The sequence below is a fragment of the Puntigrus tetrazona genome, chromosome 6 (genome assembly GCF_018831695.1).
Source record: "Puntigrus tetrazona isolate hp1 chromosome 6, ASM1883169v1, whole genome shotgun sequence".
Lineage (NCBI taxonomy): Eukaryota > Metazoa > Chordata > Actinopteri > Cypriniformes > Cyprinidae > Puntigrus > Puntigrus tetrazona.
This window is the reverse complement of record NC_056704.1, coordinates 23,245,033-23,272,687: the sequence shown is the minus strand read 5'-3', so window position 1 is coordinate 23,272,687 and position 27,655 is coordinate 23,245,033. Positions and strand designations below refer to the sequence as shown.

Sequence of the window (27,655 nt, the reverse complement as noted above, 5' to 3'; positions counted from 1 at the left end):
TTCTAAATTGTGATTTCAGATTTGCACAGGTGGCTGTGACAACTATACTGCCCATTTTGACAATAGGGCAAATTGGAGTTCCTCAAAGGTGTGTACTTATGCACAAGCAAACATTACTCAAAGAGCACTTCAGTACATCTTCAACAGTTTCACAAGGCCCATGGTAGAGGTAACAATACAGCAACATAGTTCAACAGCATTCCAGAAGGTTCTCTTTTTTTGTTGAAAAAGTAAAAGAAATAAAGAAAGAAAAAAAAACAACACAGCACAGGATGTCAAAACCAGCATGCTTAACATCTGTAAACAATGGTCACTGTCTTTGCTGTTGTCATCACCAAGGAGAAAACAAGAGGAAAAAGCTCCAAATGATTTTTTTTAAATACTTTTTTTTCTTCTTCTTTTTTTTAAAGCCACCACAGAGTGTTAGCGTCAATGAAACAGCGGACACTGACATGTTTGTCCTTAATTAGTGTGTATCACTTTAACAATGACATCTGGAATAGATAGAGCAAGCTGTAATGGAATAGTCTGGGTGACAGACCGTCATTCCGACACACCGTCTCAACAGTCTCGGCCTCCCCAGATGCTCCCTGTGTGACTTCACATAAGCTTCATTAATGGAAACATGTCTGTGGGGGTCTTCCAACCATCCGCCATCTCACTTCCATAAGTGACATAACGTGAGAGTGATTTATCTTGAAATGCGTTCTTCCAGGGGTCACTTCTGGGATTTGGTAGTGGCCTTTTATCACTTACCTAGATTGCGTGGTTGCTGTAGCTGATGTCGCGTTTGTTTAGGGCTGAGTCCTGCAAGAGATAAAAATAGATCATTTGAGTCTCCGAAGTGCCTAAAGGAAATTCAAATTTGCTGAAAATATGAAAAGCTGAAAATTTGGTTCTTCAATCGGAAACAGATTTTAAGAAATGAAAGCGACAAATCCTCTGCAGTGAATGGGTGCCGTCATAAATCCAAACAGCAGATCAGAACGTCACAATAATCCACAAATAATCCACATGATCCAGTTATCACACAACCCAGTTATCAATGTCTAGCTATCAATGTCTTGTGAAATGAAAAGATACTTGTTTATAATTTAAACTGTTGCTTCGGCCAAAATATGATCCATAATACTTTTATACATCCCTGTTTTCTTCCCACATTACCAGCTAGTACTGTTACAGTTGTTAATTGGTTTCATTCTTTTCTGTCCGTTTTTTTTTTGTTAGTTTAGGTGCCCTTTCATCTTCGATGGCTCAACTTACTTGTGGTGCACCCCAGAGACTGATTTTAGCACCATTGTTATTTTCGCTGTAAATGCTACCTCTGTGATCTATTGTGAGTAAATTTGGGGTGTGCACCACTATGCTATGCAGATGTTACATAATACACGTAATGACAACTCAGCATTTAAAAGATTGAAAGCCTGTCTGCAAGAAATCAAAGTTCTGCTCATAAATAATTTGATGTTACTTAATGACACTTACTGTCATATCTTACCTCAGATGTTTCCACCTCGATAACAGTCTCAGATTAGACAAACAAATTATCATCTTCGTCAGTTAACTAAAGTCAAACCTTTCTTAAGCAGCAACAATTTCTTGCTTTTATTTCTACATAACTCGACTATTGTTATTATTTGTATGTCGGGTTACTTCTCTCTTTATCTCTCACCTTCAAATGGTCCAAAATGCGGCTGTCCTTACTCACATGAAATCACAAATGATATCACACTAATTTTATTCACATTGCACTGGCTACCAGTTCGATATTGAATCAACTACAAAATTCTGCTGTTCATCTATAAAGCTCTTAACAACTTAGCTCCTATGTATCTCACCAATTTACTCCACTTACAATCCGGCTAGATTACATAGATCCCAAAATAGCCATCTTCTGCAAATACCACGGTAAAGCCTTCGCTGTAGCTGGTCTAAGCTATGAAACTGCCTGCCACCACCTTTTTTTTTTTTCTTGTGCTTGCTTTTAATTTTATTGTATTTTACTTTTTACTTTTGTACAGCAGGTTTGGTTGAATTTAAACATTCTGTAAGAATAAAATTTTATTTAAAATATTTATTTAAATTTGTAAAAATTTAAAATAACATGTAAATTGTGCTTAATATGTGCATATTTCTCTCCTGATTCAGACAAGATTACTTTTTGATTAGAGAAAGAAATATGGATCGTGGAATGTTGATTATGGATTGAGGAATAATTTAAAAAAAAAAAACACTTTACGTTTACTTTAGTTCTTTACCCAGTATAGCCAGTTACCCAGTTTCTCACCTATAAAGCCCTGTACAAACATGTCATTTGCAAAAACAAAGTGGCATGCATGATTTATCTTTAGCAGTCTTCTATCTTCTAACAGTCAGTGCATTGTCTATTATAAACTAATTGGTATGCACAGTTTAAGCATTAAAGCTGGTAAAAACTAGGGTAATGATGCATTTGTGTCTTACAAACATGCAGCTTTTTATGTGGATTACTTGTTTTTATTTGTCTGGACTCTCATTCTGATGGCGTCCAATCACTGCAGAAGGTCTATTGGTGAGTAAGTGGTGTAATGTTAATTTCTCCAAATCTGTTACGACAAACAAACAAACTCACTTAGATCTTGGATAGCCTGATCATAAATGCATTTTCAGCAAATTTTTCTTGATTGGGCAAAACATTCCTTTAAATATATTAACAATAAAATGTTTTTTTGATAGCATTTTCGAAGTGAAACTCATGAGGTAATTCAGAAGATACACTTTCCCAGGGACCTTTATCAAAAGCAGACTGCGTTGACGCAGTACCTCATGTTTCATTTCTCATCAAGTCCTTTTCCAATGCGACAACAACGTCTTTGATATCCCTATTAATTTGTCAGGAGTCAAGTAGCGTGTCTTTGTTTGATATCAGACTCTGTCGTTCTTTATACCAAAGTATGGATTACGTGACTGAGACTGTTGTATCCTTTTGCACACAAGGACAGTTTAATACCTTCCAAAACATGCAAGTCACCTGCAAACAGTGACAAGTCTGCTATTAAAGCATTCGTTCAACAAAAACCCATCATCAGCAGCCTAATCCTGTCATTCGGCATCCATCTTGCAAAAGCCGTGTAGTGCAAACAATCAGCAAAGGTTGCATGAGTGACACTGCCTTCAGCTATTCATGTAATAACCTTGCCAAAGAAGAAGGGTCAATGGAAAATTCAAGCTCATTGCATCGTTATATGGAGATCAAAAGGTTACCTCATGCAATCATGCAGAGCCGTTGAAATAAGTAAGGTGAGGTGATATTTGACCCAACGCTACTGGTGCGGTTCTCCGATCTGGACTCTCCCTCGGCGAATGGAGCACTGACCCATAAGTACAGTCTGATAAATAGCTCCATTTCAGTTTAGAGGTAGGGACATTGTCACACAAAGCAAATTTAACTGATACTTTCTCCATATAAAAATTTAATTAGAAGTGCTTGATCTTATCTTGCATAGGTTTATACTGTTCTATTTGAGTCGGCTGTCCCAATTTGTGTTTCTGTTTATGTAATCTAGGCCATGCACTGTTTTGAAAGTTTTCATACCTACTCTCTGTTGGTTGAAAAATACAAAAAAAAAACAAATTTGTTGCTATCTTTAGTTCTCTCCCCAGTGTAGAGTTTCTCACCTACAAAGCCCTGTGCAAACAAGTGATTTGCAAAAACAATGTAGCATGCATGCTTTTTGTGTCTTTAGCAGCTCTAACAAAAGTCAGCGCAATGCATTGTCTGTTATAAGCTAATTGATATGCACAGTTTAAGCATTAAAGCTAAATGGAACGTGATTGAGTTTAACAATTAGGTCTAACAGTAAGCCAAGCAATAACCAACAATTAAAGTCTTTACCTGTCTTCATTGTTTAGTTATCATCAACATATCCTGAAACACAGGTTGAGCGGTTACATATATTAGTCAGGCTTTGTTTACAATAATTTAGCAGCATTTTAATGCATCTGTACCAAACAGAAAGACTGAAAAACGACAGTTCAAATAAGCTTCTTGTCTTCTTGATTTTTTTCTACAACATTTAAATGAATCACACTGCAGAGTATAACATGTTTGACATCATATGGCCATGAAGAGGAAAAAGAAATTGAACCTTGTATACTAAAATGCTGTATTCTGGTATGCGTACTTTGATGCATTTCACAGTGCGTATCAATCAATGTTGGATGCAAGTGATTATTTTCAACGCCCCCGAGTGCGTTTCTCCTTATAAGAAACGTATCAGCTGTATGTACATTATGTTCACCTGAAGTGCTGCATTCATCATGTTTACAGTGATTTAAAGATTTTATTTACTGGTTGCGTCACACTGAAGTACATCAACCTTGAAGATGTACTTTATATTCACCACCTGAATAATGATCCCTTTACTGTAGGGTTACTCTTTTTTTAATCCAGAAAATGTGGTGAATTATTTTAATGATCCATGAGCAGTGCACAATTGTGAGGTAATTATGTCTTCATCAGGGCAATTGTTTTCCCATCTCGTAGATTGGGATGGAAATCTGCGATGCAGGGACAGGATACTTATGCAAAAGCTAATTTCAGCATTTTATCTCTGCTAGGAACGTTCCTAACATAAGGTTATATTAAAATATATATGAGCTAGAGTTTGAAATAAAAATGTCTCTAAGAAGTAGATTTCAATGTTGCATTTTAAAGGTTGTGAAAGCATTTGCAAGGCATGGTAACATGCTACTGGAAATATCAATCATGCTAAATTATTTAAAGATAAAAACCATATATCAAATACATTAGGTGCAATGCAGTCTCATTTATAGCAAAATGATGCACAATATTATTGGTAGCACTTTATAGGTCTTATTTGTTAACGCTGTTAACAATGCAAGCATTCATTAGCATAAGGTAATTTACAGCATTTGATTTAAAAAATGTAAAAAAAACAAAACAAAACATAAATTATGTAGACGTATTGTTCATTTTTAGCACATGTTCAACTACTACTGTTAAGAAATGAAACCTTAATGTAAAGTGTTGTCATATTATTTTGTACACATCAGCTCTTTGCAACAAGCAAATTTATACATAACACCATTGTAATACAACCTATAGGCTTAAATTACTTTTGGGGAAATCATCCAAGAAATGAGCTTACTTATAGATGGCGCTTTGTATTCGGCTGAAATAGAAGAAAGCAACATAAGTGAAAAAGCTGTACTTAGAGTATAAAGTGCTGTACATATTGTGCAAATAACAACAAAACTTTACACTATGTGCAAATAATGCAAGTGTAAATAAATGATTGATATCTAAGCAATGCTCAGAGATATAGTTAAAACTGTTTCTGCTTGAAAAAAAATTATATTAAATAAATGATATAAAATTATATATATTTATACTGCGGGGACCGTTGAAGGCTTGAATCTGATTGGCTGAAGAATGCTTCAAAGTGTGCGAATATTTTCAGTGAACCGCACTAAAAGCAGCTTTTGACCACATTACAGTTCCATATCACTTCGCCAAATGGTTTCTATTATTTAATTATTTCTACCCACTGTATTTGCATGATGGGTGCTATGTGTGTTCTATTATGTTTAAATAATAATGATGCTGGACATATTACAGCTGCGAACATTGTATCCCTGACATTAAGAGTACAGTCATTGCACCGCGTGTGCCTAAACAAATGATTTTAGGCACAAAATGGATAATTGAGCTTTGGCTAACCGCACAGACGGATAAAAGAACAAGCACAATTTGGTGCTGAAATAAGTTTCTTACGCATTTCAGAGTAACATTTTAAAATCCTTTTTATGCATGAGCGCATTCAGCTCAGCTCAGCTATCATTACGTGCACACAGCGACTAATGCCAACACTCATAAAAGCATCCCCATTTTTATTTATTTTTGCAATTTTCATGAGTGCTATTTATTTATTTTACTGAAACAACTAAGTAGTTAAATGTAAAAAAAATAAATATGCTACAAAAGGTTAACAGAATGCAGTCTACAGTGTGAAATCTTCATCTTTATATTGATCAGCGCTGTAGCATGTCAACACGTATTGCAAACACAGATTTATATGTTTCTGTGTTATAATTGAACCTGTTGGGGCCCATTTGGCCTTAAGGCCCATTGAACTTGGATATGCAGAGGTGCTTTCTTGCTGGCTCAATCTGCCCTGAAATTAAATGACCTTGCACAGAAATTGTCAGGAGGCATTAAAAATGTAATTGTCATTAAAAGGTAGCCTGAAGGAATATGCTGCATACATTAACTAATCCTAACAAAAAAAAAGCCTCCTTCCGCCTAATAGCCAGAAATAATAAACTAAGCTGCATGATATCTGCAGATTAAAAAAAAAAAAAAAAAAAAAAAAGATTGTAGATGTTACTACATTTAGAGTGAAGGGAACCTGTGAAAAAATCTATTGAATGGGTATGATTTGGAAAGGCACACGTGTCTTAATGAAAGGTCTAACAGTTGATAATGCATATCAGAGCAAAAACCATACATTAAGATGAATAGATACTGCCTGAAGAACTGAGAGGTTTGCGCCAAGCCACATATCTGTGGAAGAGTAAAAAAAAAAAAAAAACTGCTTCATTGAAGGGTCACAGAAGCATGTAGTCTCTATTAACCTTAACAGAAGAAGTTAAGGTTAAAAAACAGGAGCTCTTCCTTGATCTAGCCTCCTGGCCAAACTGACCAACTGATGGAGAAGGGCTTTTGGTTAGAAGGGTTACCAAGAACCTGATGGTCATTCTAGTAGAGCTTCATGATCATATGTGGAGATAGAAGAAATCTACAAATGCATAAACATCACTGCAAGACTTTATCAATTTGGGCTTTATGGCAGTGTGGTAGATTCAATCCTCTCCTTGGCTAAGAGACATGAAAATACACTTGGAACTTGCAAAAAAGCACCTCAGGACCCTCAGGCTCTGAGACACAAGATTCTACTGATTAACCTCAATTCTAAGCATCATGTTTGAAAGAAACCAGTTCTGCTCATCACCTGCAGAGTACCATCCCAAAAGTAAAGTGCACTGGTGTCAGCCTCATGCTGTGGTGCTGTTTTTCAGAGGCAGGGACTGAGGCACTCATCAGAGTAGAAGGAACGCTCAGTGCAGCAAACTATAGAGATAGCTTTAAAGGAAACTCAGTCCAGAGCATTCAGAAACTCAGACTGGACCGAAGGTTCACCTTCCAACAGGACAATGACCCTAAGCACATAGCAAGAGTGAAGCATAGACAATTCTGTGAATGTCCTTTAGTGGACCAAACACAGCCTGGGATTGAACCCAAACAAATATTTCTTGGGGAAAACTGAACATGTGTATCTGCCTCTATCAACCTGACAGAGCTTTAGAGGTGAAAAGAAGAGAAGAAAGAGTGGCAGATAAATGACAATATGTCATGTTTTTTTTTTGCTATACAGTTATGGTGTAAGGAGTGTATGAAAAAGGGGTATGAAGACTTTATAAGGCACTGTATTTATATATGATTTCTTATAATAAACTGACAGTCATTTATTTTCTGGATTAAGGCGTCTGAAAAATTATTATGCATCAACTTATTATTATAATCACTTTAAAGTGCTCATTTATTTATTTACTCACTCTAATTGTTGTTCTAAACCATTCTGAATGTTGGTAGCCAAACAGCTGGTTGCCATTGACTTCCACTGAATTTTTTTTCTCCCATACTATTAAAGTCAGTGGCAACTGTCTGGTTATCAGCATTCTTCAAATAAGAAAGAAACTCATACAGGTTTGGAACTACTTGAGATTGAGTAAATGATGACCATTTTAAGTATTAAATGCACAGTAAATAATTTTGTAAATAAAAAGAATTAACTATGTTTCAGTTTTATTACCTCAAATCTTAATTTTCAATTCAATGTTTCTTGCTGTTTCTTTATAACTGTGAAATTTACTAGCAATTCCTGACTAAAAATTGATTCTCGACCATTTTGTTTTTCAGTGGAACAAAAAGAACAACTCTCTAACCAAGGCAAACAAAATATGATATTGCGGTTTTGAATTCAACAAGCTATTCAGCAGTTGTGTATGGTGGTCATGCCCGATTATGATGTCGAGAGACTATTTCAAGAGACCTGCATTGATCTTTTTAGTCATACAAATCCTGACGGCTGATGTAAAGCAGACTCATATTATTATTGATTATATTTGCAATTCACCCAAGAGCAAAACTCTTTTCCTTAAAGGACACATGAGAAAACCTATTGATGTTCATATAACGTAATTTTGAGTTGAATCAACTGACCTTGTCATTCTTATCCTCTTATCCTCATTCTTTGGCAAGTTTCTATGATCCTTGCAGGCAACATCACACACGCATTACAATTTGATCTTGTTTATATGCATCACTAAACTCTATACACGTTCTGCATTGTAATAATATCAAAGATGGACTGTTACTTTGGAATCCTAAAACGTCTTTTATATCAGTGATAAAACTGCTTGCCAAGTACTGACTTTGTAGATGCACTAATGGAGTGCATCTCGCTATGCCTGTGAATAATATGTCACATATATGCGCTGACAGTATTATAATAGCTACATCAAACATGTCTTGTCCTTATCTTGATTGGTTCAAGATCTTTTTTTAAACTGCCAGTAGGTGAGATGACAAAGTGTGACTTCAGAAGTGTGACTTTAGGTGCTTCAGAGGAAACAGAGTGAACCACGTCACATGTGGGGTAAATTGAGACTGTGAGACTTCACCTGATTGTTAAAAACAGCCTTAAAATTGTGAAGGTGGGAAATGTGTCATATTGCTTTGTTAATGACTTATCGCCTTAACAGAAGGCACTGTTGCACTGATAGACTGTGGGCTTTTTTTTTTCCATGGGTTGCATTCTGCCTCTTTAGACTGCATGAATAATTAAATGTAAAGTATAATAGCACCGAGATGCTTTTGTAATGTATCTAAAAGAAGTCATTTATTTCATCAAAAGAAAGAAATAATAATACAAAATGTAATAAAAGAAATAGAATTACAATTTTATTTTAATTTTGTATTCCTATAATGCAAAGCTGGATTTCCAAGTGCCACATGATCCTTCAGAAATCATTGTAATATGCTCATTTGCCAATATGCAAATGCAAAAATAAAAAAAAGCTCAAAAGAACAGCATTTATTAACACTGTAAATACACGTTTGATAAATTGTGTCATTGCTTGAGAAATGCATTTATTTCTTTCAAAACATATTTCTTGAGAACTTTTTATTTGTAACAGTGGATAAGTGCAAGTGAATATATAATACAGTTTTTATACAACATTTATATTTTATTTATGTATATTCTTTAAATTGATATTATTGCTCTGTAATTTAAATATAAAAAATTGCTACTGCCAGCTACTCCCTGCCGTCTTATACATGGTTTTTAACATTCATAAGTCAGATACGACTTACGACGAGAATACTAAGTTTCCCTGCAGTTTTTTTCTGGTCAACCATGTGCACAAAAGTGAAGATATATACAACTCTTCTTGAATGCTATGTTATTGTAACACACCCATGCTAATAATATAATGATGATTACTGCCTATAACGCGTTCAGAGAAATAATTCCTTGCTCGTCTAGAAATACAATTAGGCTCTACATAATAATTCAATGTCAAGTAATTCACTTAGAAGTAATTCTAACACTTTATAGCAACATTTCTTTCACATTACGCTACATTAAGACACTTAACAGACACTTTTACTTAATGCAATTTAAGTCTTAAAGGAGGATCACAAATCAATTAGAATCAACAAGGAGATCCTTTTTCCCCTTTAATGCATTCATGAAATGTTAGACATCCCTGAGCCAAGGAGTTACTGGATGGCTTGCATTTGCTTTATCATAGAAACTGCTTGTTGTTAAATAACTAGTAAGATCTTTCAAAAGGGCATGCTAATGTGGCCACTGACTCTAATAGCTCATTTACAAAAGCACATAGTTCCACTGCAGCAAATTTAAAGTGTTGCTATAGAGAGCTGCTGAAAATGTACAAGGGGAAGTGAGCAGATGAAATTCACACTGGGTCTGGTAGCAGTCTGGTACGGTCATGCAACCAGTGGTAAATATTTGCTGAAAACACTGTGTGCTAACTAGCCATGCTTAATTGGGCGAATTTTCATCTATGTAGCAACCTTCATTACACAAATTTAATTCTGTTGTCACAACATTTATCTGGATGTCTCCCTTAATTCAGAGCTATTTGTTATTAAGGCCTACAATATGATTTACTGGCTATTGCTACATAGCAAAATGAATATAAAATGCTACATAATGAAAGCAGAGTGGATGTGCGTTGCTGTGAATGCCAAATGCAATGTAATAGAAGCAGATAATTTGTGCCTTCCTAGTCTAACCTGATACTTTGAATCGGTTTAGTGTGATATTTTATTTTGTGCATGTACAGATATATCTTGGGAAATGTCACATACAATTCATATCATTACGAATTTTAATATTCTTTCTGCGTATCTCTGCGTGGACTTTGCCTTTTACTGGTGGATATGTTACGTATGCATCCACACATCCTTTTTATGCTTGCATGGAGCAACAATTCCCACATCAAAGGGGTCAAGGTATCGTTGGTTAGCATGACCCTGTTAGCCCCTGATAGTAGATGTGACACCATCTGCCTGCGAACAAACAACTTGCTTCACTGACAACAATTCAACATGATCTGTGTATTCGGGGGGAAAAAGGTTTCTGTAAACAACATATCAAACACAAATATCTTAATGCATTATAGTAGAACTAAAAATTGCACTGAAACAGCTATATTTGGTTTTGGCTGAAATACAGTAGTTTGGAAGGGCAGAAACTGTTAATCGTTTTTTTGCTTTTAATTGATAATGATATGGATAATTAAATACAAAATACATATTTTGCTTTTAACATAAAACAATGTTAGCTTTCCTTTCTGTTAATTGTATCCAAAAAACAAATAATAATTATTGTTTTGACACTCATGAATGAATGAACAACAGAAGGTTTGTTGAAAGAAACAGAAATTACTTACAGAAATGCATCATGTCTCCAGGAATCACTCAAATAGTGCTAGGAAGCCAATATATCAACTTGCAAAAAATCAGGTGATGCTGTATTTATCTCAGGAAAGCCCATTAATGTCCACAAATTCATTAGTCAGCTAATATATTACTTATTTATAATATTTGACTTATTCTGTTTGAATGAAACAAGTTGCTATTACAGCCACCATTTAAATAGGCATAGTTCAACAACAAATTTGTTTTTTAAAGAATATTTATAGTTCAACACAAAAAAGTGCAATTCGGTTTAATTTTCTGGCTCAGCGTCAACTTTGACTACTAATAATGTCTTACTGTGTCTATTGACGGGGTGAAATTCTTTATATATGCATTTTGTTTCTCTCCCCTGGCTACTGCATTTGACCTCACATCACAGATTAAGGTAACGAAAATGCAAAAGCTAGAGGCTATTTGAAAAAAAAAAAATTATAACAGACTAAAAGGAAATCAAGGCACATTTGATGCTGTCTCAAAACTGTTGTAGTGTCTAACTACATTCATGTTGACAGTGAAGCACACTTTTAGTCTGTGATTTACTAAATTGTTGTGCATATAAAAAACATGAAAACCAGATGGCACATGCAAAAATAAATTAATAAAAATTTTTTAAATCTGCTGTGTCTACTGAGGATTCTGTATTCCAGATATAGAACCTGAAGATAGCGCCTCTTATTGAGGTTTCTCCTAATGAATATGCCATTCGGGCATGCAGAATAAAGGACAACGTCATTGCAAATGAATTAAACAGTGCTTGCAAAATGAATTATCACCTCGGAAAACTTCAGAAAAGGTGTGCAAATTAATACCACATTAGATTAAGAGCACAAAATCATATCTGAATGTAACATATGTTGTCATATTACCACTTAAATCACTAATCTGCATGTGCAAAAATACCAAATACTTTTAGGTAAAACTTAAATTAAAATAAAGCAAGTGCATGTGCGACTATTTGTGTTATTTTACCCCTAGTATAGCTATAATGCTTACACAAAATTTGATTGACTGCAGAAGCCAATTAGTACATTTTATTTGGGATCTTGGTAAATTGTGGCCTTAATGAATAATATAATTTATGCAAACTATGACTCCTTTCGTTTCTCTTTCAGGACGACTATAGGTTTGCTTCTGTTCTAGAATGTGAGTTATTTCTGCTGAGGCAGCAGGCTTTTATTTACTGCTGTATTACAAAGCTTGTTTATCAGCTGCTGTGTTTTATTGATATTTAACTTAGCAGGAGATGGGTTTCAGTAAGGACTGCTGTACCGATTCAACCGATTTGCCTCTTGATAATTTAAAAAACTCACCAGCTAGCGCATATCTGACGGCAAATAGTTAGATTCACACATAATGAAACCAAAATAACCTTTGCGTGCAGTGAGCCAGACGATTAGCGGGTTGTCTTGTTATGATCCTCTCAATGACATTTTAAAAAAAGAATGTTATATTGGTTTGCAGTGATCGAGGAGTAAATAATAGCAGATGTGTTGATTTTGGGTGAATCGAGCATTTAGAACAAAAATCAATCTAAAGCATCCAGACTGCTGAGGCGCGATTTTGCGACCCTCTTCAAATTCGGATCCGTTTAAACGAGCAATTGAATGATGATGAATTAAAGTTTTTAAGATTATAATAACAGGTTTATTGCAATATAAAAATCAGTGTCAATAAAGTGTTTATCGTCAAAGCCGCTCACCCTGAGTTTCCAGGTTCTCGCACAGCTCCGACTTGGCTTCTCCGTTGGGCCGCAGGCTGGCCTTGGGGTTGAACTTGTTAGACATGGTGGCGGCAGTGACCACAGCTTTTAGGCTGCGAGTGCTGCGTTTGGCCACATTCTGCTCCGGGTGGAAGAGCACCACATAGACCTTCGGCATGTAGAGCATCCCCAGAGACACAGACGCGCTCAGACTCACCGAGATGGTCAGCGTGGTCGTTTGTATGTACATCTGCCAAGCAAAAAAAAAAAAAAAAAAAACACAGCAGGTGAAAATTAGAAATCGTTGAAAACAAAGCCATCGCTGCACGCCATACTGGGTCATAATTGGTCAATCATGGCTTTCTGTTGCCAAATATGTCTGTATAATAAAACTGTATATTTTGCTGTTGCCCTGGGCAACGATACCCAACAGTGTGCTAGTTTTATATCACACATGCAGTCTATTTCTTCCCACATAATCAAATAATTTCCACTGAAATCGATATTTTCAGTCCATTTATTTACTTATTTGATAGGCACGGAATAATGTAAGGGATAATGCAGGTTATTATTGCAAACTAAAGCCCTTCAGGATGGCACAATAGCCTGTTGGGAGTGTATTATGCAATAATGAAGACTTGTTCGTATGACCTGGGACCTTCATCTCACGAGGGCTTGTTGACACAATAAACCCTGATCTAACTGACACAGTCAATATGTCAAATCTCAACTGAGAGTCATAACCTCGTGACTCAACATGCCCAAAGCAACAAGCATCATCACCACATTCGAATATGCGCAATTCTCTACTACATAATATGCAAATGACTACAACGTCAGAATACACTGTATTCATGATTCATGACAGACAGCTGAGATTATAAAGTGTTTAAATCAAGGTTATTACAGTTAACTAAATCTAAAACCATCAAAACAGCATCTTCTTTTCAGAAATCTTATTTTAGCTAGTTTACAAGGGAAACATTTTTTTATTTTCATTTAAAGAACTAATATTTATAAAATAAAAAATACAAATACAAATGAAAAACACTCAACAAATTACTAAAACTACTATTCAAAATTAAATTTAAAAAACAAAACAAAACAGAAAATATGCACACACTCCAAATGAAAAACTACGAGATGAATGCTTATTTTTTTCTAATAGACTTTATAATATAGAGCGGGCTCTAAAGAGAAAATTAATTAAAAAATGTTTGAATTAAAAAAAATGTACAACGTATTGTGAAATTCGAATTATTGAAAGATAAAGTTTGAAATACAAAAATGATATTACATTTAACAATGATAATAATATTGCTATTTTAAGTCATATAAATAATAAAAAATTTGATTAAAATGCTATATAATGAATGATTATAATAATTAAAACTATTTTCATTCTCAGGTTTTTGGACTCCATCCACTGTATATAACGAGCAGCTGTGAGCATGATTATCCGGCATGATGCCACAAAAAGAGAAACCAAATGACTGATAAAACTGTTGTGTCATTTGTCTTGGCTAGTTAGCACAGAAACTGGGATTAGCTTGCAAGTGATTGCTTTTCATCGCTGGACGCTTTGTCGAGTTGTGCCTGTGTGGGACATGGTGTAAGGCACTATTACCTAAATAATGAGAAGGTGATTGTGATTATTTTTAACCAACCAGTGTTTGTGACATGTTTTCAGTGGCACACAAACAGGCACACACCCCAGCACTAATGGCTCCAGCCACTCCATGGCACTGCTGCGAACCCCCTGCTGTTGCTTTAGAACGCTGCTGTGTGTTTTGGCTCTGGCGGACGTGACCTCGGTTCTGGCTCCTCTGTGCGCTGTGATTAAGTGTGACTCACTGCTGTGATCTCCATCCAGAGGGACTGACTGGAAAGTAGTTTCAGCACAAGTCGACAGGAAGGGTTAGGACCACATCAGCTGTGCTGGGGCTCTTCTCGAAGAAGAGACAGATGGCTACCACCCAACACTGGCCACTACAGACAATCAGCAAAAGTGTGCCATTGAAATATAGTGTGGTATCTTTAAAAATAGGTCCTTATTTGGTAGCCCCGACACCAGTTGCCACCAGTTGTTGTTTCCACCATTAAATAACCATTAAAAGCCAACATAAATTATTAAAATAATACCTGAAAATATTTATTTTGTATTGCTAAAAGTTTTTTATGACTAAATGCAATATAAAATATGTGCAAATAAAAGAAAAACAACAACATAGTAAATAAAATTTGACTACTGTCAAACGATTAATCGTGATTAATCGCATACAAAATAAACGTTTTCGGAATATATGTGTGATCTGTGTAAAATTATTATTAGACTCACATACTCACAAAATATATATATTTTTAATTATTTACACAGATTTATATCTATATTTATATGCATATAATTGATATTATAAATAAATATATTTAATATATAAATGTAGCATATTTTTCTAAAATATATACATTTATTTATATACATAATAAATATACACAGAACACACACACACATATTATGTAAACAAAAACATTTATTTTATTGTTGATGTGATTAATCACGATTAAATTTTTTAAATAATATTAGAAACTTAAATGCAAATTCAAAAAATGTATTTTTTAAATTTGAAGTACTAAACGTAAATATGTATTAAAGATGTTTTAAAGATAAAGAGGTTTTAAAAACCAAAATAACTTTTTGCAATCAGTCAATAAATACATTAATTAAAATTGTCTTAATTTATTGTCAAATATATTATATACATTTATATAACATATATTTTTAACTAATTCAAAACTTTAAAAAATAATAATAACACTGCAGGGCTTTGTACATGATTTGAATGATGCTATATTTTGACTCACAAAATGTCAGACGCCAGTTTACAACCACTTATGATAAACTGACTTTGTTAACATTTATACCTTGCCAAGACACTTTAACTAAGTAGTGCATTTGACCATTCATGCGTAGAGTGTATTACCACGAGGCATGAGGGCTGATTACAGCATGCATGTACGTAGGAATGGAAAGCAGCCACCTGTCAGTCAGATGAAACTTGTTGCATTAATTTTCACGTTTCAAAATCAAACAGAATTACATTTGTCTTGGGCTAGAGTGCAATTACACAGCAATCACCCAGAATACACTCGCAACCATTCAGAGCACCATTAACAATAGCAAAGCACTGCTCTGTCAACCACCCACTGCACCCTACCACTGTCTTGGAGAGTTTAAGCACCACTCAAATTGTCTTCCCTGAAATATAAAGCATAGTTTAGATAGAACAGGAAATGATGGGATCAAGATATGTCGCTTGTCGCCGCTCAATATGTCGGAGGTCTAACCACAAGGCCGTGGCTCAGACAAAAGCCATTGTAAAATGCAGTCCTTAGTCAGCAGAGTCACAAATCCGAATTTAACCAGAAAATCTATCACAGAGGTCCAACAAATCACTTAAAAGGGAAGCGAACAGTCCATACATAGTGATCAAACCAGCCTGAAATGATTAGCTTTGGTCTATACGTCAAATCTCTCACTAATCTAGCTGAACCTGAAGTTGCAATTACAGTCACAAATGAGGATTTAATGACGCTGCGGCCTTACGATTCATAGCTGCATCTCATCAATGCCTCGGGCTCTGTATGTGCAGACAGCACACCTGCATCTAATGAGGCTTGTGAGAAATACTGAGATGGGAACTAGACAGTGAATCAGGGTTAGTCCTCTGAGACAGTCTCTGTTGTCTCAACACATACAAAGTGTTCCACTTTTTTGCCCTCGAATTGAAACTACAAGTTAAAAAAGGCTGCCGTTATTGCACTCCACGTATAAATGGATGACTTGATAAAACGTGCACAACGGAAGGCCATCAACTTTAATAATACAACAACTGATTCTGCTACTTCTTCACCTGCTGCTGCCAAATTATCTCTTGGGATAAAGAACAAAAAATGAACTGCCATTTTTAAAGAGAAGAAGTAGGTCTTATGTCAACATCAGAGGCTTTTAAAGAAAGAAATAGGTCTCATGTTAATAGCGGTGCTGTGGAAAACACAGTTTAAAGGGATGAGAATGTTTGTCATTCGAATGAACTATGCGTTATCCGCATTTAAAATCCTTTAATATGCTGCACACCAAAAACTGTCACACTGCTGGATTGCATGCTGCTTCGGATGAAATAAAATAAAAAACAGAAACAATAGGTTTCATTTTCCACTTCACTGAAAGTTTGCATGTATTCAGGTCATCCCTGAATATTGGAATGAATTAATTCTATATGTCATTTTGTTCGCACATAAATGAAAAGTTGCTAAAGATTATCTCACCCTCTCGTCCCCCAAAACTATTTCTTCATCAGAATAGATTTGGAGAACCGTAGCATTATATCACTTGCTCACCAATGGATCCTCTGAAGTGAATGGGTGCCGTGAGAATGAGTGTTTAAACAGCTTATAAAACATCACAGTAATCCACTCCAGTCCATCAGTTAACGTCTGTATGATTGTAATAAACAAATCCATCATTACGATTTCAAAACATAGCTATCTTGCTTTCTTCCAGTGAAAAAAGTTGTCTTACCTGAATCGGGAGACAAATATGCACAAATCAAGCAGTTATGTTGGTGGATTTTCGTGTGAGAGGATGTTACGTGCAGTGTGTCTGGTTGTTTGTGTGGTCCTTTTGTTTGTTTTCCCGAGAGCAGTCTCTCTTCCGCCCCCTATCTCTCGTTCTTTCAGGTACGCGTTTGCTGATTGGAGGATGTGGCTGTCCATCATCGTTCCGGAGTCGCCGGTGCAGCCAACCCGACGTCTTCCGGCAGTTTAAAAAGCGCGCTGCTTGTTACGTCGGTAGCTCAGAGCTTGTAGCTCAGTGCTCATTGTTCAGTATACGCAGGTGTTTCGTGACACAATTGATTTGTTTCAGTTTTCTGGTGTGTGCTAATGTCTAACTCATTCAGTTCCGGCATCTTGGTTGATATTGTTGCCTAAGAATTCTGTCCTTTCTCTTGGGGAGAAGAGAACAGGTTTAGGACGTCACGACACACATTTTTGCACGTAGTAATTTCATGTTAGACACACCAGGTAAGGAGTGAGCGCCTTTTTGTACTTTTGTTTTTCGTCTTGGTGAGAGTAGGGTAGTTACTGACGCCGCATGCGCTGAAGATTTCAGTTTGTTTTTCACATTTTTCTTTGGTTAGTTTACTGGGATATTGGGCTACTTAGTTTGGGGTTTTGTTATATTTATTTCTTTACTTTGGCGCTTCTCTTAGTTTTTTTTTTTTCCTTCACACTTTGTAAATATTTCACGCTCTCTTTATCAGTAGAGTATAATAAACCGCTAAAACTGACTCTGTCGTTGTGCCTGGTCATTTTACAACTCCGCCCCAGCATTAATTTTAAATGTTGCGTCCTCACCCCTAGACCACTTTTAAAAGTACGTAACATTTAATGGGGGCTCGTCCGGGATAGATAATTAAGAGATTATCACCCGTCGTAATTAATTATTGCTGGCGTGGGTTGTGGAGTGACCATGGTTTTTTTTGTAAATCGGTTTTGTATGGTAATTTCGGCGTGACTGGTTAATTGGATACGTGCGTAATTATGGCTGAATTTGCTTTGGAGACGTTTCTTAAATCGCCTTCGCTAGAGTTGATTGATAAATGTCGGAAAGACGATTTATTGTGTATCGCTGCCCACTTTAAAATTGTGGTTACGAAACAACAGCTTAAGAGATATATAAAGAGTGCTGTTTTGCAACAGTTAGTGGAACTGGGTGTTTTGTGTTGCCTGCTGGAGCAGGAAAAGAGTGTCTTGAGTCCGACGAGCACCTGTCTCTGTCTGGTGATGAGGCGCCGGGTGGAGCCGCCGAGGTGGAGGGTTCCGAAACCAAGGCTGCCCTGCCGGCCTTTGAACCTTTTTCTCCTGCCTCTTTAGGGTCTGGAGGTGACGCACGGCTGAAGGTTCGCTTAGCGCGAGTCCAGCTGGAAGCACAGGAGCGGGTTGAGGGTCGTCGGGCCGAGCTTGAATGGCGACTAAAAGTTCGCAAGCTTGAGATTGAAGCGGAAACGCAGATTAAACTGCGTGAGCTCGAGCTGAATGCTGCCAGAAATGCACCTGCCCCAGTTATTCCACCGGTGCAGACCGCTAGTGCTCCGTTGGGAGTAGGGATAGCGGGCACCACTTTTGATGTAAGTAAACATATCTCTCTCGTACCACAATTTCGTGAGGCAGAAGTCGACTCCTATTTTAGTGTGTTCGAACGTGTATTGCGTCCGCCTAAATTGGCCTAGGGAAGTTTGGCCTTTGCTTTTACAATGCAAATTAACAGGTAAGGCTCAAGAAGTGTGCGCGACACTAGCTCTAGAGGATAGTTTAAGCTATGACACGGTGAAAACTGCAATCTTGCGCGCTTACGAGTTAGTGCCAGAAGCCTATAGACAGCGGTTTAGAGGGCATAAAAGAATTCAAGTCAAACATTCGTTGAGTTTGCCAGAGAAAAGTGCATTTTACTTGACAAATGGTGCGCGTCGAGTAAGGTTACAGATTTTAAGACGTTACGAGAGCTCGTCCTTTTAGAAGAATTTAAGAACTGTATTCCCGAGCGTGTCGTTGTTTATTTAAACGAACAGAAAGTTACCTCTCTGTCGCAAGCTTCTATTTTAGCAGACGAATTTGCACTGACACACAAAAATGTATTCACCACCGCCCGATCTGATAAAAATCCGTCTGTTCTTCCAATCCATCAGTCACGACCGAAGCCAAATGTTTTAAAGTCAAAAGAAGAGCGAGAGTGTTATTATTGCCGTAAGTCCGGCCATTTGATCGCTGAATGTCAAGTGTTGAAGCGAAAGCAACAGGGCTCTGTGGCTAAAGGCGTGGGTTTCGTGAGAACAGTGGAGGTTGATACAGCTGCGCGTGACAGCAGGCTAGATTCAACTTATGAACCATTCGTGATGGAAGGGTTAATTTCTGTTACGGGTAAATCTACCGAACAGGTAAAAATAAAGCTTCTCAGAGACACCGGCGCGAACCAGTCTTTTGTGGTCGCAGGTGTACTGCCGTTTTCTACGAGGACTGCATGTGGCAGTAATGTGATAGTACAGGGCATAGAGATGGGTCTTGTCACAGTCCCGTTACATCAGGTGCATCTTGAGTCTGAGTTATGTACAGGGTTCGTGAAGGTAGGTGTTCGTGAGTATTTGCCGGTGAAGGGGGTAGACTTTATTCTCGGTAACGACTTGGCTGGTGGAAAAGTGTTTCCCCTGCTAGAAGTTTTTGATAAGCCTGTGATTGGTGATCAGCCTGATGAACTATCTGAAAGGTACCCAAAAATTTTTCCTGTCTGCGCTATTACGAGAGCTCAAGCACGAAAGAAAGAATTTCCTGATCTGTCCTCTACTTTTATTGCACCCATGTTTGCCAGTGACGTTTTCTCACCGTTCGAGGATGAGGCTGTTGAAAAATCTGATAATTCGAGGAATGTGAAACTGCCCATGACGCGTGAGAAAATTGTTTCCGCACAAGCATTAGATCCGACTTTGCGCAAGTGTTTCTCTGCTGTTGTCTCCTTGGAGGAAGCACAGCGGAGAAAGTCTGCTTATTTTATAGAAAATAATTTACTGATGCGGAAATGGTGCCCTGAAATTAAGGAACACTTTGAATGGAGTGTCGTGTATCAAATTGTAGTACCTTCGTGTTATCGTCATCACGTTTTGTCTTTAGCTCATGACCATGATCTATCGGGTCATTTAGGAATCAAGAAGACCTATAATCGTGTTTTGATGCATTTCTTTTGGCCTCGTTTGAAAACTGACGTTGTTCAATTCTGTCGCACCTGTCACACTTGTCAGATAACAGGCAAACCGAACCAGATAATTCCTCCTGCACCACTCGTTCCCATTCCCGTAGTAGGCGAACCATTCGAACATGTCATTGTGGATTGTGTTGGGCCACTACCTAAAACCAAGAGTGGTAATCAGTTTCTATTAACAATGATGTGTAGTGCTACGCGCTTTCCTGAAGCGATTCCGTTGAGACGAATCACCGCGTCTGTGATTATTAAAGCGCTTGTGAAGTTCTTTTCTACTTTCGGGTTACCCAAAATTGTGCAAACCGATCAAGGCACTAATTTTCTTTCTAAACTCTTTTCACAAGTTCTGTCTTCTCTAAATATCACTCACAGAGTCGCGAGTGCCTATCATCCGGAAAGCCAAGGGGCGCTTGAACGCTTTCACCAGACATTAAAAACTATGCTGAGAAAGTACTGTTTGGATTCAGGTAAGGAGTGGGATGAGGGTGTGCCGCTGGTTCTGTTCGCAGTAAGAGAAGCTGTGCAGGAGAGCCTAGGATTTAGTCCTGCCCGAACTAGTGTTCGGGCATCGTGTCAGAGGTCCTTTAAAAATGCTCAAAGAAAATATTTTATCCCTGGATTCCAGCCCTAAAGTGAACGTACTGGACTACGTGAGCAAATTTCGCGAACGATTACATCAAGCATGTTCTGCGGCGAGAGAGTCATTAGAAAACGCTAAAGTAAATATGAAAGCCCAGTTTGATCGCAAATCAGTTAAGCGTTGTTTTCAGAAAGGCGATCAAGTACTCGTGTTACTTCCGTGGTTGGTTCTGCTCTGTCCGCACGTTTTTCTGGTCCGTATGAGGTTTTAAAAAAACTGAGCGATACAGATTATGTGGTCAGTACTCCTGACAGGAAAAGAAAATCTCGCGTGTGTCATGTGAATATGCTAAAAGCGTATTACATTCGAGAAGATTTACGCCCGGTTGTTGCTGTCGCTCCTGTTCCCGTTCCCGTAGTTACGGCCTGTTGTAATGTCGGTGATGCTGATGTTGAGGATGATGGTGTGGTATCCCATCATATGCACCAGACCTGCGTTAGACTTAAAAATTCCGAGATGATAAGCGAACTACCCTCTCAGCTGTTGCACTTGTCCGCTCAACAGAGAGCTGATATTATGAATCTGATTAATGCTTTTCCTTCTTTGTTTAATGATGTTCCTTCTTGCACCACAGTCTTGCAGCACGACATTGATGTGGGTGAAGCCAGGCCAATTAAACAACATGCATATCGGGTAAATGTCACGAAGCGTGCTGTTATGCGAAGTGAGGTGGAGTATCTGCTTGAGCATGGGCTTGCTAAGCCTAGCTGCAGTCCCTGGAGCTCCCCCTGCCTGCTAGTCCCAAAGAGTGATGGCACGACGCGCTTCTGTACGGACTATCGAAAGGTGAACGCAGTTACCATTCCAGACTGTTTTCCGCTACCGCGTATGGAAGACTGCGTGGACAATCTTGGTTCGGCTCGCTATGTCAGTAAGCTCGATTTATTGAAGGGCTATTGGCAAGTGCCCCTTACCCTCGCTTCCCGATATCTCCGCGTTTGTGACACCCGATTGTTTTCTTCAGTATTCTGTAATGGCGCTTTGGAATGCGGAACGCACCGCAACTTTTCAGCGGCTCGTCAACCTTGTGCTTTCTGGAGTTCCGAACTGCAATGCATATTTAGACGATTTAGTTGTCTATTCTGCGGAATGGCCTGAACACGTATCTCTGCTGCGAACAGTTTTCAAATCTTTCTAACGCTTCTTTAACCTTGAACTTGGCCAAGTGTGATTTCGGCCAGGCAACTATCACATACTTGGGAAAACAAGTTGGGCAAGGTCAAGTGCGCCCGTTAGAAGCGAAAGTAACCGCCATTGCTGAATTCCCGATTCCAGCTACACGCCACGCGAACCGTAGATTTTTAGGCATGGCTGGTTATTATCGCAGCTTCTGTAAAAATTTTTCTATCGTTGCACAACCATTGACGTCACTTCTCAGTCCCTCTTGTCGATTTCTGTGGTCTGATGAATGCCAACATTTGAATCCATTAAGGCACTATTGTGTAACACACCTGTTTTAAGTGCACCCGATTTGAATTAGATTTTAAGCTGGAGGTGGATGCCAGTGCGGTTGGTGCGGTGCCGTGCTGTTGCAAGAGGATAAGGATGGAGTTGATCATCCTATCTGTTATTTTTCACGAAAAATTTAATAAACATCAGTTGAACTACTCGACAATCGAGAAAGAGGCGTTAGCGTTACTTCTGGCCCTCCAGTATTTCGATGTTTATGTTGGATCAAGCAATCGTCCAGTAAATGTATTTACGGATCACAATCCTCTAGTATTTCTGTCACGTATGTATAACCAGAACCAAAGATTAATCGTTGGTCTCTGATTGTGCAGAGCTATAATCTAACGATTAAACACAAGAAAGGTGCGGAGAACGGGATCGCTGATGCCCTATCTAGAGTGTAATAGTTCTGGTGGATAATTGTGAAACAAATATGTTTCATATAGTTTGTTCTTATGGGAGGGGGTGTTACGTGCCGTGTGTGTCTGGTTGTTTGTGTGGTCCTTTTGTTTGTTTTCCCCGAGAGCGGTCTCTCTTCCGCCCCCTATCTCTCGTTCTTTCAGGTACGCGTTTGCTGATTGGAGGATGTGGCTGTCCATCATCGTTCGGAGTCGCCGGTGCAGCCAACCCGACGCCTTCCGGCAGTTTAAAAGCGCTGTTTGTTACGTCGGTAGCTCAGAGCTTGTAGCTCAGTGCTCATTGTTCAGTACTCATTGTTCAGTATACGCAGGTGTTTCGTGACACAATTGATTTGTTTCAGTTTTCTGGTGTGTGCTAATGTCTAACTCATTCAGTTCCGGCATCTTGGTTGATATTGTTGCCTAAGAATTCTGTCCTTTCTCTTGGGGAGAAGAGAACAGGGTTAGGGCGTCTGACACACACATTTTTGCACGTAGTAATTTCATGTTAGACACACCAGGTAAGGAGTGAGCGCCTTTTTGTACTTTTGTTTTTTTCGTCTTGGTGAGAGTAGGAGTAGTTCTGGCGCGCATGCGCTGAAGATTTCGGTTTGTTTTTCACATTTTTCTTTGGTTAGTTTACTGGGATATTGGGCTACTTAGTTTGGGGTTTTGTTATATTTATTTCTTTACTTTGGCGCCTCTCTTAGTTTTTTTTTTTTCCTTCACACTTTGTAAATATTTCACGCTCTCTTTATCAGTAGAGTATAATAAACCGCTAAAACTGACTCTGTCGTTGTGCCTGGTCATTTTACAACTCCGCCCCAGCATTAATTTTAAATGTTGCGTCCTCACCCCTAGACCACTTTTAAAAGTACGTAACAGAGGACATCAAGAATTTTTTACTGGAAGAAGCATCAATATGGATTATGGACTGATATTTTAGTCAAAAGCAATGTTAAATGAATTCAAATGTCTTGATGGATTTGTTTAATACAACGCAGATCACTTAAGTCATTAATTGATGGACTGGAGTGGTGTGGCTTATTGTGATGTTTTTAGCAGCTGTATGGACTCTAGAAAAAGGGCAGCACCCGTTCACTGCAAATTACTCATTGATGAATGCTCAGTGCTAAAATATGCTACATTTCTCCAAATATGAGAAACGTACCTACAAGTTGAATGGCTGTGGATGAACTATTTGTTTAACAGACTGTCTCTGATCCCATTTTATTATATCAACTATGAACTTCTGGCTCAACTAATCATGTGGGTTTAGGAGCAGACCCACTTGTCTGATTGAGCAATGCTTCACAGGTTAGTGGGGAAAAATACTTGTGTTAGAGCTCTGGCCAAAAGCACAATATAAAGAAAATGTTTTATTATTTCTCACGCTGTAATACTATTATAATGCAATGAATTATCCTTTAATTTATTTCATAGCAGAGTATACCAGGCTTGCGCAGTGCATTCATGTATTAAATTCCATCTGTGAGAAGCAGTTTTTTTATATTTCAGAAAGAAATGCACTCGCGCATCTGTCTTCACAAGGTACTCATTTAGGTGACAGCAAATGAATGACAGACTGAAGGAGTTCAATAACGGGAATGCCAAAGAAACTGACATTTAACAGAGGTCAGGGCCCCCACTACCACACCTGTCACATCGCTGACACACACCTGTATGTAAATAAGAGATGTTGACCTCGCTCAAAAAGAGACAGTGATTACTCTGTCAGCAACACAAAGGAGGAAAGCCCTGCAAGTGAACCCCTAACGACATGATGGCACTGTAATGATAGCTTCCAGTTTTGGAGGGCGGAGATGCATACAAATAGCAGTCCATGTAAGTCGAAATGCTTGACTTAAGATACTATCAAGCTTCCTCAAAACCAACATGAGAGGCCGCGATAACATCCAGCATCAGAAAGAAGGATTTGTAAGTTTTGCTTACAATGTTTCATTGCACAATATGAATCGCAAAATCAACTCGTCCATGGACATCAGATGCATGATGTAAAAACAAGGCATCTTCACATAATCATGTACATCAATTTGAATATTTGAATGTGACAAAAAAATTATATTTAATGTCCTTGACAAATAAATTAATACAAAAGTTATCTCCTCATACGCTTTTCCAGCAACCTGTCATTTATACAAATTTATGTAATCTAAATTTAATTATAATATAATTAGAAGGATCAGCAACAACACATTGGATTAAATGTGATATTAAAAAAACATTTTTTAGAAAGACTGAAATAGTATTTTCTTCTAAAACATACCCAGACAACTCAATATTTTTTATAAATTTGATCATTTTAGTTAATTGCATGGAAATTTAATTTAAATTTTTTTATAAAATGAGTAATGACAGAATTGTGAGGATGTAAAAACTTTTTTTAGCACTTAATATATTACTGGGAAAAGCTAGTAGAATGCATTAATTTATAATCTACACTTTTATTTTAAGATGCAGAAAATGATTGTGCTTCTTTTTTTTAACTAAACAGGTTTATTTTAGACGGACACGTTTTTATCAATGTCAGATTCTGGACATGCATTCACGTGTACCCAACAAAGCAATCAAAAATCCATCGGAATCCGTCTAAAAAGCAGGAAGGAAGCATGCTAAAGCCCTTAGACCACAATAAGGGCCTACCTGCCAGGCTAGCTCATTTAAGAATCTTTTGGTTAAACCACAATAAGATGACCCTCCGATTAATCATTTGACAGGCTGATCAAATTCAGTAGGGACCAGGCCAGCTGCCCACATTCAAATGTTCCAGAAAGCCTCCAAAGACATTCATTATTCACTTTGACATAAGATGACAAACAACTGATGGAGCCGGCATGCTGATGAGGCGTCTGGCAGAAATCGTGTGACAAGTGCACAGGCAGAGAGATAAGGTAAATCACAGGCCAGGAGGAAGTGAGGCATTTAATTGCTCTAAAAAGACATGTCATCTCTGACTCGCCAGGCTTTATTGTGCTTGCCAGCCTGGATGATTGCGAGGTGCTCTTGTTTTGATATGTTAATTCCTCTCTGAAAACACTGTTTGTTGCGCACACAGTGGTGGGATTTTGTCATACGATGCATGCTTTATTTCCTGCGCAAAACTAATTGCTAAAACTGTTTCTTCAGCGCTGTGATGTACAGAGCAGAATTAACGTCAAGCACTGATTACACCATGAGAGGCCTGATAGATCTTGAGAGTATAATATTGTCAAAAATTACCAGCATTTTACAAGACTGATAGTTTTACTGTGAAATCAAAGCATACTCTCATTTTCTTTATAAAAAGCAAATTGCGTTACATATAAACAGTGGTGCGCTGTTGTTAAAACAAGATAAAAGCAAATAGTGCGAAACTGTAACCTTTTAATTTAATCATACTGCAATAGCCTCTAGATCATATCTGTAGGAGAGTATTTTCTCATTTGCTCAAGTAAAGACTAAAATAAACCATAACATGACAATTAGAAATTTTAATAGCTCACTGAATTGAAAACTGTTTTCAGCTTTCAGTTTTTAGGAAGCCATTCATGCAAGTGCTCAAAGGAACCTGACACATTTTTCATTTAAGAACTTCATTCCTTCATGTTTTTTTTAACTCATCATATCCTTTAATTATCCAATTGTGAAAAGCATAAATGCATTCGAAGATAAAAATGAGACAGATTGCATTCCGATCACTCAAACGATCACCACTAATTGTCAAAGACAGCTCACAGAAAATTGCACGGAAAAACGACTGTAAAAATGACTGTGAAATTACTTCAGCTAGTTGCCAGGAAAACTGTAAATTCACACTAAAACCTTATATGGTGTAGATTAAACACTCACATGTTTGGGAAACGGTGAGGCAAAAAAGAGAAGAGAGGAAAAAGCATGTGATGTAGGGTTACAGTTACCATCGTTATGATTTTCTCTGATCAGCAGAAATATAGTTATTTGTTTCTTTAGGATTGGTATGGCAGACCGTAGTTTAAGGCAACATGCAATTACCTAAGTCAGTTCATGCAATCTTATATCTAAATGAGTCATTCAAACGGTGGTTAAAAAGGCACAGTGGGAAACTGAGTTTAAAGCAGTAATGGCTCCCTACCAACAAGTATAACAATACTCAAATTGCTGAAATTGCTTGTTCAAGGCTTTGCTAAGGGAGACACTAATTAAATAAAACTCAAATTGAAAAACGAGAAAGCCCTTATCTTAAGCTTCAGAAACAGAAGGTCCCAGGTTTTCTAATTGAAATGAGTAATGCAGCCAATGCCAGGGTAGTTGCATATATAATTCGGCCTGGAAATGAAGAACCTTTTTGTTCGGAATTCTAAGTCAGTCAGTGCTTGTCAATTGATTACATCATCTACAAAAAGCTGACGCTCAATCTCCTTGCTATTTTCAAAGTCTCTTTTATCTTTGAGAGTGCAGTGCTAGATGGGCAAAAGAGTGCCTTTGTTTTTCCCAGCCGCACATGTCCTTTTCAATATTCGAAGGAAACTACGTGAGTTCTGCGCTGTAGCGCGCCAAACCTCATGATTCTCGATTTCTCTTTGAAATAAACTGTCTGTTTTACCGC

At 37.7% G+C, this 27,655-nt stretch overlaps 1 protein-coding gene and 1 pseudogene across 1 annotated transcript in view; one reads left to right on the top strand and one right to left on the bottom strand.

Moving 5' to 3' along the window:
* The window catches only part of LOC122347532, a 663,620-nt pseudogene that overhangs the window by 525,613 nt on the left and 110,352 nt on the right, over positions 1-27,655 (top strand).
* LOC122347533 (metabotropic glutamate receptor 4-like) overlaps positions 788-27,655 on the bottom strand; it is a 59,779-nt gene continuing 32,911 nt past the window's right edge. Inside the window, 3 exon segments of the mRNA XM_043242895.1 lie at positions 788-807; positions 3,875-3,907; positions 12,774-13,023. Coding sequence (XP_043098830.1) covers positions 3,888-3,907; positions 12,774-13,023 — 270 coding nt within the window. The 3' untranslated portion in view covers positions 788-807; positions 3,875-3,887.